This window comes from Agelaius phoeniceus, chromosome 1, assembly GCF_051311805.1.
Source record: "Agelaius phoeniceus isolate bAgePho1 chromosome 1, bAgePho1.hap1, whole genome shotgun sequence".
Taxonomy (NCBI): Eukaryota; Metazoa; Chordata; class Aves; order Passeriformes; family Icteridae; genus Agelaius; species Agelaius phoeniceus.
The window spans coordinates 68442255-68454544 of NC_135265.1; the positions used below are offsets into that span (position 1 = coordinate 68442255).

Below are 12290 nucleotides of genomic sequence, written 5' to 3' on the forward strand. Positions count from 1 at the left end.
GACGGTGAGATGCTGACACAGAGTTAGAGAAAGTTCTTTTTTATGTCTCATTAAGAGCAATATTCCCTCCTGCATGATTTGGGGAACCATTCTAGAGAGTACCCCTATTATGTTTTGTTTTCAAAAACAGGGCCATAATAATTTTGCAATAACTTCTGTGACCTGTGGACATGGATGAAGAGCTGTTACCATTTGTTCTGAAGAAAACAAGTCTTGAGACTTTGTTTCTAAAATGAAAGGATTAGGTTCTCCCACTCCTCCCCATTCTTTTGCTTGTACATGTTTTTCCAACCTCTACATCCCAAAGGTAATCACTGTAGGCCACACATACAGGCCAAGGTCTAATGTACTAGCACTTGCAAAACATTATGAAGAAAGCAAGAAAGGCTGCCATTATGAAGTCTAAACACTTAAAGAAAATTAAAATGCATTATCTCAGTGCCCCTCCCCCAATTTTTTATATACAAACGTGTCATTCACAAACATTTATTCCATCCTACTAATACAACTTTAATTTTACTACATGCAACCCGACCGTGGAGTAATGTTCAGCTCCAATTATACTGCATCCTGTTAAAAGCTGGCTCAAGACAGAGCACAAACACACTGTGCCGTGAGGAAAATCCCTGCACACGTGCTGACAGTTTAGATGATGCTTAATCCCCAGGCTATTTCTGAAAAATTATCAACCCCCTTCTGGTTTTTTGTCCCCCTCCTCTTTAAACGAGTGCTGCAGTTCTACATGATGCACTTGATGATTTCAAAGCCTACTTTCCAGACTGCCTTCTCTTCAAATCAGCAAATTAACAGAAGACAGAGTAATTACTAGTTCACCTTGAAGCAAAGATCAGAAACACACTATAGCTCAGCCAGAGCTGATTAGTATTGAATCTGGGGTTTATTATTAACCAAAACCCAAACTTTCTCCAGTGGTCAGACAGGCTACAAGCTGCATACCGTAACACAGCTCAAGCAAATCCGTTGACTAACCCAATCCAGGCCAAAAAACATTAGCATCCCTACTGTAAGAGTACCCCCATTCACCAATTTAAAACACAGCATTCAGCTACCCCACCAGAGCCAAGTTGGTGAAAACACAGTTCTTGAACTGAAAGATAAAATTAGCAGCTCATTTGTCAGCTACTCTCCCTTTAGTAAGTCAATCTGGCACAACTGCTCTGCATTCAACTGATGGCAAATGCTTTTGGAGCTGTGCTTTAAGTCTGTCTGTTTTTCTCCAGCCCAAAAAACACCTCTGTTACGTTTTTTTATTTTCATCAAGAGCAAAGCAAATGAGAAGTTAACATATATGCAGGTTGATGTGAGAACATGCTTTTTAGACTATGGGTAGACGGCAGCCAAGATAAAGTCAGCATTATAAAGAGAACCATAGACTTTGGGACAAAGGTTCAGGGCAAAATGTTTCACTGCCAACTCGTGGGAAACAGCAGTCAGACCCAGAAAATCAGCTGTTATTATCCTTGAAATTATAATAAGGGGCATATTCTGACCAGAATCTGAGGTCCCTGCATTGCTACATACTAAAACAATTCAGTGCTTTCATTCTGCTAGCTGGAAGTGGAAATTTGCTGTATTAGAGCCTGCTAACAAGATTGATACCCGCTTAGTATTTCACATCTCACTTCTATTTTCTCAGTAATGTAGCCATTTGCCCCTCTGGCTTTAACAATCTTTCAGCCTAAAGACAAATAGGCAATTTACTATGTTTTCGATGTATTTGTTTATTTTTATGCTGTAAAAATCCCTCTTAATCCTGTCACATTTACTCTAGAGCTTCCTTTGATTCGATGCCCACCGAAATACCAGGTGGAATAAAGGTCACCAACACTAATAAACTTCCCTGAAGCCAGACCACATGGTGTACTGGTGGACAGCTGTGTAACAGCACTGCCCTGAGACTGGTCTGGACTCCAGTGCCTCACTTCACATGATGAAATCAAGGAACCAGAGCAGCCCCTAAGTGAGAACATTGTAAATACACCTCAGAGCCAGGTGCTAATCAATAGAATCCCACAAACACAGCTGTCTGTATACTGCCCATTCTTCATTCAAGGATGTGCATCTACAGCTAATGGCTTTTAACTCCTTTCATGCTAAAAAATCCAAGACAAGTCATAAGTCTGTCAACTGGGCAGCTACTCAGCAAGCTATTAATAAACTACTATAGGAACATCACATGAGTCACGCCTCTCAACCTTTCTGGTCCCTGTTACATCTTGATTCGTTTACAAAGTCTGTGTGCTTCACCTCAAGCTCTAAAGTCAAATCCCCATAGGGATTTGGGGTTTTTTTTTTGATATTCTACAGCACCTTCTTTGGTGGAGCTTGGCTCAGCAGGAGAAAAACATGGATATAAATAACTACAGCTTAACTGATACGACTCTCTCCTTTCACTATTTAGATCAATATTGCTACCACCTGGTGCCATCAACGGGTAAATGGAAAAAACCCGATAAAAGCTACATATATTTACTCTGCAAAATTCATACAAGGCATTCTGCACTAGCTCTTCAGGCTTTTATTAACAAGGAAGTTAAGGGCACCTTACACTACACATATGAACTGAGCATCCTGATGAATATTTTGTTTCAGAACCATCTTTAACCATAAATTACTTGAAACCTGAAGAAAGGATGCAGCAGGACAAAATGGCAATTCTTAGGTGACTTTGCTGCTGCTAGGGGCATCTGCTAGACCAGCTCAACATTGCATGGCATTGGAGCTTATGCTCAAATATTTTTTATGTGTCAGTCCAAGCATGTGGACCCTTCTCATTCCCAGTTTTCTAAGTTATGGTCTGGAGAGATACCAGAAAACATACAGAGAGGAACAATGGCAGGGGCAAGAAACAACTGCTGAGGGGGAAAAAGACAAACAGTCAAAGAAACATAAATTACATCTTATCACTTTCCAGGCAGCTGCTTGTCTCCCCTTTGCCCTCCCTGCATTTGGGTTTATGTACCTGGTTCCTCCTGCCAATCCGATTTGGTGCAGGAGACTTTGAGGGGGATTTGACATTTTGAGAATTCCCACCGTTTTCAGCAATCTTCCCCACATTCATCACTGCTGACATCATGGCGTCAATGGAGGACAAGTCTGCTCCGTCCAAACTGTTTGGGGAACTTGGTGATACCTTATAGCTGTTTAAGCTTTCCAGCTGCTTCTCTGGAATTAAAAACAAAAACACACATAGGAGTTCCTAGGCTATCTTAAAAAAAACCCAAACAACCCACAGTATTTTCAGCTGCCTGTAACTCACATCACACTCTGCTGGATCATCATGGAGCACAGGCAACAGGCCATAGTAAGTGGAGTTCTTGTAGCAGGACAAGATTCTCATATTGGAATGCATAGGACAAAGTGTACATTTTTCTCAAAGGACATTCCCATTTTCTTCGTTTTCAACCTTAATTCAATATGGAGCTTATAGAGTGATTTACTTTATACTCTCTTGCTGTGAAATGGTATTATTTGTGGTACCTTGTGATCACCATGAACTAGTAGAGCAGTACTGATGAATGCACACTCTGGCAAGCAGCAATCATTCAAGCAGGTATGTGTTTTAAACAGGACTGCACAATTAAGGCATTAGTAACACAGTGTAGGGTACTGGGTTCCCTTTTAAGCATGGTTTAAACCAGCTCTGTATACAGAATAAGCTAAAGTAGCAAAAAACCAACCAAAACAAAACCTTGTATCCCCCATATTGCCTCTTTACTGCCACAGATGGCACATATGTGATTTTGGTATGCCAAGCCATAGTAGTCCATGGAGAATATGTGTTACATACATGACTAATGTCACAGCTAAAGCTGTCGAGGTTCAAACTTCTCCATCACATGCTGTAAGCAGCAGGGATGCTTCTATCTCTAATACACCTAAAATAGAATCTCTGGTTTCTTAACAAACAGACATGTCAAACACACAGGAAAGGCCTTCTATTTTCTTCTTTACAGGTTTGAAATGGAAGAGGCTTTCAAATTAAACACTCCTTTTCCCTACAAGAAGTTTCCCTAAGAAACAGGAAGACCCTGCAAGTCTACTGCTCTGTCACTGCTGGTGGAAAGCACAGAATCTTAAGATGTTGTGAGAAAGGCACTGCAACAGAAGAGTATGTGAGGGTGAACAAGGAGGAACACGTTTATCTGTGAACACTTGATCTCTGCATAATACTGTCTTTGGAACATAAGTTTGAGGATTATAAACAGGTGGTTTTTTGAGGCTAAGTTATGTGGTGCCAAGTTACTGTGAGCCAAGAAAATCTTTGTTTGGAAGCCTGCAGTGGTAGCTGAGAATTTATGTGCCCATGCTTCTGTTCAACCTATTTTATACTTTTCAGACAGATAAAAGTTAGGGATGGGAAAAGAAATGTATGCACCAGTGCTTCTGTTCAATATATCTTATACTCTTCACACAACAAGGTGTATGGATGGGTGAGAAATGTTTCTACATTCTTAATCAATGCTCTAATTTATAGAGTCACAGAGCTAGTTGAACCAATTACCTTCATCTTTCTCCCCTGATTGACTGTGGCTCTCTTCAGGGTTGCTGGTCTCCTCACTTAGTGTAGTATGTACAGTTGCGTCTGGCTCTTCAGCCTCTTCTTCAGCAGCACCCTCTAGCACTACATGAGGGAGAAGAAAAGAGAAAGAGAGTAAGCTTTTATGGAAGCCATTTTAGGAAAGTAAGACTACTGCCCTTTGTTTTGAGGGCTCCCCTGACTATCAGATAGGTCTGATGACAGAAGCACTCCAGCAGTACCAGTGCAGCCAAGCACCCACTCTCATGAGTGCCCTGGCACTGAGCTGGGAGATGCTGCTGCTTCCACCAGGGGCAAAACCTGGGCAAATAAAGAAACACCCACCAGCTTAGTCTGCAGCATTAAGGCAGCAAAAAATGGAGGAAGAGGGAGCAAGCTAGCATGTCACTGACAGTTGTGACATTTAATTGAGAAACTGGAAGATTATTCTGCACCTAGAGAATTTAGGTGATTCAATTTCATACATGCACTGCTCCCCTTCTCTCTCCTTGGATGACTACCATTTACTCCAGTACATGAATTCATGGTGGCCACCTTCTTCCTTCTAGCAGTGGTAAAATTACTACAGAGGTTTCTGGGACCATTTGGCACATTCCTCACATCCACTGCCCAAGGTTCCCACACAAGTTGAAGATGTAAGTAACCATTGTATGTACCAAGAGAATTCTTCCACACCCCTTTCTGAAACCACAAACTTATCATGCTATCATTGGGGTTTAAGGAAGGGTGCCTGTTCTCTCTGGAGAATGACAGGGCAGTTAAACATCATTTTTAGAAGTGATGGGGAATGATCAACACATGAGAAACAGTTGTCTGCCCACAGCACTCATGGCTATAGCCTCTGGAAAAGGTTATTTGTAAAATGGAAAACTACTGATAGGTTTTTAACAGAGAAATACACCTTTATAACCTTAAAAGCAAAATGTTTATTTCATTATGAAAACAAACACACCGTGGACATTTCATCATCTCAGATTTACAAATCACAACCAGTAAGCTCAATACAGGTTTTCCTTTTATCAAGGGAACAGAGACAATTGCCTTCAAACCACAGTTAAGAGGGTTTCTTCCTTTTAAAAAAAATGACATTCTCAAGGATAACATGAAAATCAGCCATGCAACACATTTTCAAATGCTGTTTGAACAGCATTTGAAAACAATCAATGACTGTGTTACCCCAACTGTCAACAATTTGGAGTGCCCAAGAACAGGCAGGCAAAAAGAAAGGGCCCACCTTGTGCCAAGTGGTTCCTCATTTCACACCATGCCAGACACAGCAGTGGATTCAACCTTCCTACATTTAGCTGCCAACCTTCTAAGGAGCGGCACACAGATGCAGCCTAGAGACAAAACCTGGGACCTGACTAAGCCCAGGTAGTGCAAGGCTCAGGAAAACATCAACCTCTTAACAAACACTGCCTTCCATCTGCACTTTCAAAACCAGAAAAACAGACTAACCTGAACAACTCAAAATAACTTCTCCCTAATTATTTTTGTACTTTTCTGTTAAGAAAATACTAGTGATCCCTGTGACACAGGGATTTCTTGCTCCAAATTGAGGCCAAGCACCCATCCTTCTGTGTTTCCTCTAGTAATTATGGGAGCCATTTATTTGTTTGGCTTTGCTTTAACTGTTGTAACTTTACTGTTATTTTGTTTGTTTTTAAAAAAGGTCCATCTCATTCAAGAGCAACATAATTATTTCTTTCCCCCCTGCCCCCGTCTTATTTCAATCACTTATGTGGTAGCTGACTTACTTTTGAATAAAATAAGCAACAGAATTATTTTCAAGACTGGCCTAAATGTAAAACTGCTTGCTCCCTCTACTTAGCACTACCAAAAATAAGGACCAGTTTGAACTATTTTGAAGTATTTCTGTTACAAAAAGTAAGTGCTTTAGTCCTTACAAAACCCCTAAATAAACAAAATACACAATTCCTTCCAAAATACACATATTCATTCCTCTTTCATTCAATACCTAAGCACATTAATGTCACCACTGATACATCCTGGAAGAAAATCTATTGTGTAACTGTGAAGACTCCTGTGTTTGCCAAGGTAACTTAAAGACAGCTTAGTTGCTTCCCAGAGAACTACAGCCAGAATTCCTAGTGTTGCTTTTAGCAACATGGAAAATGGGAAATGCACTTTCCAGAGAGAGCCTGTGGAACAGGCAGGCATATATGCACAGTAAAAAACCCTACCTACTGTTTCATACAAACCTGCTACCTTGCTCTCTGTTTTTTTTCACAAGGAAAACTATGTATTATACTATTACAGCCTTTTATAGTTTCCATGAGCCAACAGTTATTTTTCTTTTCTGAATCCAAATATTTTCCTCCAAAGGCAAGGAATATATTTAGTCAGAGATCTTGTCCTTAAAACCATTTTCTGCATATTAAAAATTTCCAATTTTGAAAGCAGTCTAGAGATCACAACTGAACTGCTGCTGCATGCTTTTATTTACCTATGTATTTTCCATTCTCTTGCATGAAACAAAAATGCACCACCAAAACAAAGACAACTGCATGAGCAGCACACACCAATTTCAGAAGCATAACTTTCTATTTGCAATAGGATATAGAAACAATAAGAACGCTGGGCCAAATCACTCCTTCCTGTGGGAAAACCCGTGGCAGAGTGCCTTCAGGCAGGAACATACTGAGAGATTTCTCTTGCAGCCTTGTTTTTGGTTGTTTTTTGGTTGGTTTTTGTTGTTTGTTGTTGGTTTGTTTTTTTTTTTTCTTTGGGCTGGTTGGTTTTTCGTTTTGTTTTTTTTTTCCTCTTTAAAAAACTGCATCACTGAGGATGGGGAAGTGTTGGGATTTTCTTCTACAGCACCTATGAAGCTCAGGGAATCAGACAGGCAGCAACCAGCACAGATGCCCTATGCCATACTGCCTTCAGGACTGTAAACCCTCCCAGCTCACACCAAATGCCCCGGCGTAGAGGTTGTGCTGACAGAGCCTCCTTCCTCCCTCTCCCCAAAAGAAAACAAAGACCTCCAGGAAAAAGGATAAACAGGAAATAAGCTGAGAAACAGTGCAGCCTCAGGTTACATTCGACATCGGACCAAAGCCTCTAGGAAACAGGGAAGTGGTCACAAGCATTCAAGTCATCTTCTACTTTGAAGAAACCCCCCAGTGTCACATTCATCCTGTGTGAAAAGGAGGAAAAGCAGAGAGCAAGTGACTAAGCAAGAGTGCTGACAAATGGTAGGGGGGACAGGACCAAACAAGACAATGCAGCCCTCTCTGCACGGCCACACCAAGAGACCTCTGTCTTTTCTGCAGAAATGTGTTCCTTCCACTTGATGAGGTTGCTGACAACTTGAAACTGGGGCAACTTCCATCCCACAGAGAGCTCTGAGGGGCCTATAGCTCCTGCTTCTGACAGTGGTTCGCCCCTGATGCCCCGCACAGCCAGCTAATGGCAGAGAAACTGCAAAAGCAGAGTTTACAAAAAAAAAAATCCAGCACCTTGTTGCTTCCCATTCAGTCTGTACAGGAAGACACTTGCTAGACCTATTTCCTCCTTTGGGATAAAGTGTGACTCCACTGTATGTTAAAGCTGAACCGATCAACAGTTACTCCCCCCACTTTGCTTATGTCTATTTATTTGGGGTTTTTTGTTTGTTTGTTTGTTTTAAGACAACTCTAAATAGCTACAGCTGTCTCGCCTTCTGGTGAAGAGCATCATGGATGAAGCCAAAAGGAGAACACAGGCCACAGGAGAAGGAAGAAGAAAGGAGAAAAAATGATGAGTCTTCAGAGTCACAGTCACTTGACTTGCAACTGAGAGGCAGCTACACAAGCAGAGCAGCACGTCCTGGCCCCAGGGAGCTGGTACAAGTCTCTGTTCCAGATTGCTCCACTGTCTTTGCACATGAGCTCTCCCTTTGGAATAGATAGGAAGAAACGCACAATACAGGCAAGAAGGGGGAAAACCTGGTACACACAGCACAAAGCTGCTTATTGTTCTGCCTTCCGAAAAAAATCCACATTAATGTTAAAAGTAGAAGCCATACACTAATTGGGCCAGGGAAAGATTAACACTCTTGGCCAAATAGTTTTATTGGTTTCATTAAACATACTGTAGTATTTCGTAAAGAACACAGTGGGGGAGAAGAAACAGGGAAAAGAAATGACAGGTTTAGCAACGTGCAGCCCCCCCCACCATGCATTTCAAACTACTTTTTCCCATGAGGTCCAAACAGGAATCCTGAGCCTTCTTCATCATTTCCATCTTAGCAACACTATTAGCTTAGTCAAGGCTTTCCCACTGTTTTTTGTTCTAAGTGGCATGAAAAAAACCCAAGGATCATTTAAATGAAGGCCAGACCTGCTAGTATACAAATTTGGACAAGAACAGAACTTCAAAGAGAGATATCGCATTTGAATAAACAAAGTTTACTGTTTACCCTTGAGATTATAATACCTAAGAATCGCTACACTGCACTCCAAACTGCTTCTGATGCACTGGTCTCCTACTAAGCTTCTACACAGAGGAGAGGATTTTACTCCCAGAGCACAAACGCTCCCAAGCACAAATGGTCGCTCCCACCCCAAAAGTGATGCGCGCTATCACCCGCACTACCTTTTGAACATAACTTTCTGTCAAAGCTGGCAGGAAGGAAAAAGGGTGAAAAGGCATCGTGTGGGAAGAAAAAAGAGCTAACACTATTCAAAGCACTGCCTCAAGGCAAAGGAAAACCAAATGAACAAAGTTTTCCCAACTGACCTTTTTTAATACCAACTCTGCCCTTGCTACTGAAGTGCTGGTGCTGACTCTGCACCCCAGCACTAGAAAATTACACTGGGAGTGTCACCTCACCGTCACCACTGCTGGAGCACCACTACAGGGCAGCCCATGGGAAAAGGAAGACAAGCACAGAAAGAAAGAGAGTAGCACCAGAATATCTGGGGGCTGCTCTTTCACTTAACAGTAAAAACTAAGAATGCTACCCCAAAGCTTTTGAACTTGCTCCTGTAAGTAACATTTTCCTCTACAAAAAAAAAACCAAAACCAAACACAAAACCAACAACCAAAAGGAGTAACATCTATTGAAGGGAACTCTCTGAGCATCAAAGAAGACAGACTCTTTCTATAAACTCTGAGCTATAAGTGAAACAATCATTTTACCTGTGTTAGTGCAGGTACAATACTTTGCCTCTTGAAATAACCATGTGAGTCTACAACATCCATATGTCTAACTTGTATACAGACAGATACACTCAGACATGGAATAAACAAGTGAACCACATGCTCATGGACATGCCTTAAAACTGAGTTCTGGACAATCTTCTGGTGGGAGCGGGACAGGGGAAGAAGCGCTAAACAAGAACAAGATGATCCCAGACTATTTCCAGACTATTTTGCATGCTGTTGCTATAACACCTAACAGTTAGGCTAAATTTTAAATATTCAAACATATTTACTCCTCCTGCTTTATTTCCTTGCAAGCACAATGGGATATATGCGTGCGTTCAGTTTTTATGTAGCTTTTGAAAATCCCTTTTTGGTGACTTATGGACTAGTAATGCTCCTCAGGACTTTGGCTCAGATGACCAGAAGCTTCTCTCCAAAATCCTAGCAGATTTTGAACTTAGGTAATGCCTTTAGTGAACAGCACTGAATCACCACGATACTCTGGCATTACATCGGTGCAATACACTGGAAACAAGGAAGTTGTACTAATATAACAATGAGACACTATACTAGCAAAGCAGGGGTTCCTGGGTAAAATTCACCTTTACAGTCCAACTGGTTTACAGCAATGCACACAGCTACTGGGCAGCTTTAATACAAAATGAATTCATGCCCATCCTCTTGGCCCTGTGCTCCATTTGCTAACTTGAAGAGGGGAGCCACGTCTGCACCTTTTGCAAGTGCTGTGTGCTGTGGGAACAGCCCTCACACAGGAGCCTGTGGTCGTGCTAGGCTAGAAAAGAGAACTCAGGCAAAAGCTGCTCCTGCACCAAGAGTGAAGCGAAAGCGAAACCTGAAGGCCCCCTGGCTCCCAACAGGAAAGACCAGCACACTTGGTAATCACCTCATAGAGTCTGATCTGAGCTTGCACTGAGTTCCTGACCAGCACTGCTCTCTTTGGGGACAAGAGTGCCACACAGAACACACAGCACTGCAAGAACTGCAATAACCTACGGCTGCACTTAGGATCAGCAGCTGCTGATGAATTTTGAGACTTTTCTAATATCTTAGCGCTCTTTCCCCTGACCAAAGACGTATCTGTGAGCTGCTCCTCATTTCTGCTGTTTGTATCAGCTTGTTGGTGAGTACCTGACCCTCCAGGAAGCCTTTGTCACAAAACTGCAGCTAGCTTTGAAGAGTTTGCTCAAGCAAAAAGGATACTGAGATTTGAAGACAGCTTAACAAACCTGGGACCATGAACCCCACATTTAGGCAACAAAAAAAGTCAGGGCAACAGGAGAGTAAAACAAGTGGCTCTAAGCAGACATCCATCCATTCCTTCCCATGTTGACAACTGCAAACACTCCTCCATCCTCATCCTTGCCTGCCTGCACAGCTGTGAGGAGGCCAGTGGGAAGGGAGTCTGGCTTCCCCCAAGCACTGGGAATCACGGCAACGTAGGGGGAACACGGAACAAGACAGGCCTTGGGCTTTACCCAGCACATCCCCTCCCCTGCGCCCTCCCCACTGGCTGAGGAAGGACACAAAAGCAATACTGTCTGTCCTTATAAGCTCTGCTTTGCATGTGTTCAGGGAGTGGGGACAGCTGTGCGGACGGCTCGCAGAGTTCCAGGAAGTCAATGTGTTTCTTGGCTTTAACTCCAGTTTATTTGCCTTAGCTGAAGTGGCGACACGAGAAAGTCCCTTTGAGTCTCCCCTGAGCTGGCACTGGCTGTAGCAGGGCAACACTCCTTGGGACACGGCCTGGGGTCTCTCCCCACACTACCAGTCTTCCCTAGTCCGGCTGCTGCATCTTTCACTTGGGCCAGGGCTGGCTTGCATCCCACTAGCCAAGGGGACAGCCTTGGAAGATGGTGTGGGAGAGGGTGGGACTCCAGAGCAGAGCCAGAGACTGGAGCAAGGCCCTGAAGGCGGGATGGAAGTATCCTGCAAAGGCAGGACAGGTCAGGCAAGTGGCATCACACTGCCTGCCAAAACCACTGCCCACACATCCTGAAGGAGCCCAGGGCGAGTCAAGAGAGCAGAAGGGCAGGGGGAAGCTGAAGCAAGGATGAGGGGGCAACCCCACCGTGCCTGTGCCCATACCCAACAGGCCGAGGAAAGAGAGATGCACCTGTCTGAGGGGAGCAATCCTAGGGAAGCATAGCCCTGGGAGACAAAACCTCATCGCCTGCTGCTGCTGCCATCTCAGACAAGGAAGAGGGGATTGCAAAATGAGGAAACAATCAAAATGTAGCTTTTTATGTTTGTTGCTTGGGGGATTTCTTCCTTTTCACGCTACCTTGACAAACCCACTTGACCTAAAATCCTGGAGAGGATGTGGGGGGAGCTATAGGTTAATGTCCCATCACCTGTGTGCCTAAGCAAGACTGTGCTGAGGAAATGAGATACTTGTCGGAGAGCCCAATAGGTGAGCTAGATGCACTGCACTAGGGAGAGTCAGATAGAAAACACTTCTGAGTAACAGAGAAGAAAAGAGGACCCCCCCCCCCCCTTCAATTACTCCGAATTACAGCACCCCTCTCTTTGACTGAGGAGAGGCTGCAGGCACGCACGGCGG

At 43.2% G+C, this 12290-nt stretch overlaps 1 protein-coding gene across 8 annotated transcripts in view; it reads right to left on the reverse strand.

Moving 5' to 3' along the window:
- RREB1 (ras responsive element binding protein 1) overlaps positions 1–12290 on the reverse strand; it is a 122317-nt gene that overhangs the window by 60887 nt on the left and 49140 nt on the right. For all 8 annotated transcript variants that reach the window (XM_054633081.2, XM_054633070.2, XM_054633038.2 and 5 more), the window contains 2 exons: positions 4526–4645; positions 2984–3186 (listed from right to left, as the gene is read on the reverse strand). In XM_054633081.2, the coding sequence (XP_054489056.2) occupies positions 2984–3186; positions 4526–4645 (323 nt within the window). The remainder of the gene's footprint in view (positions 1–2983; positions 3187–4525; positions 4646–12290) is intronic.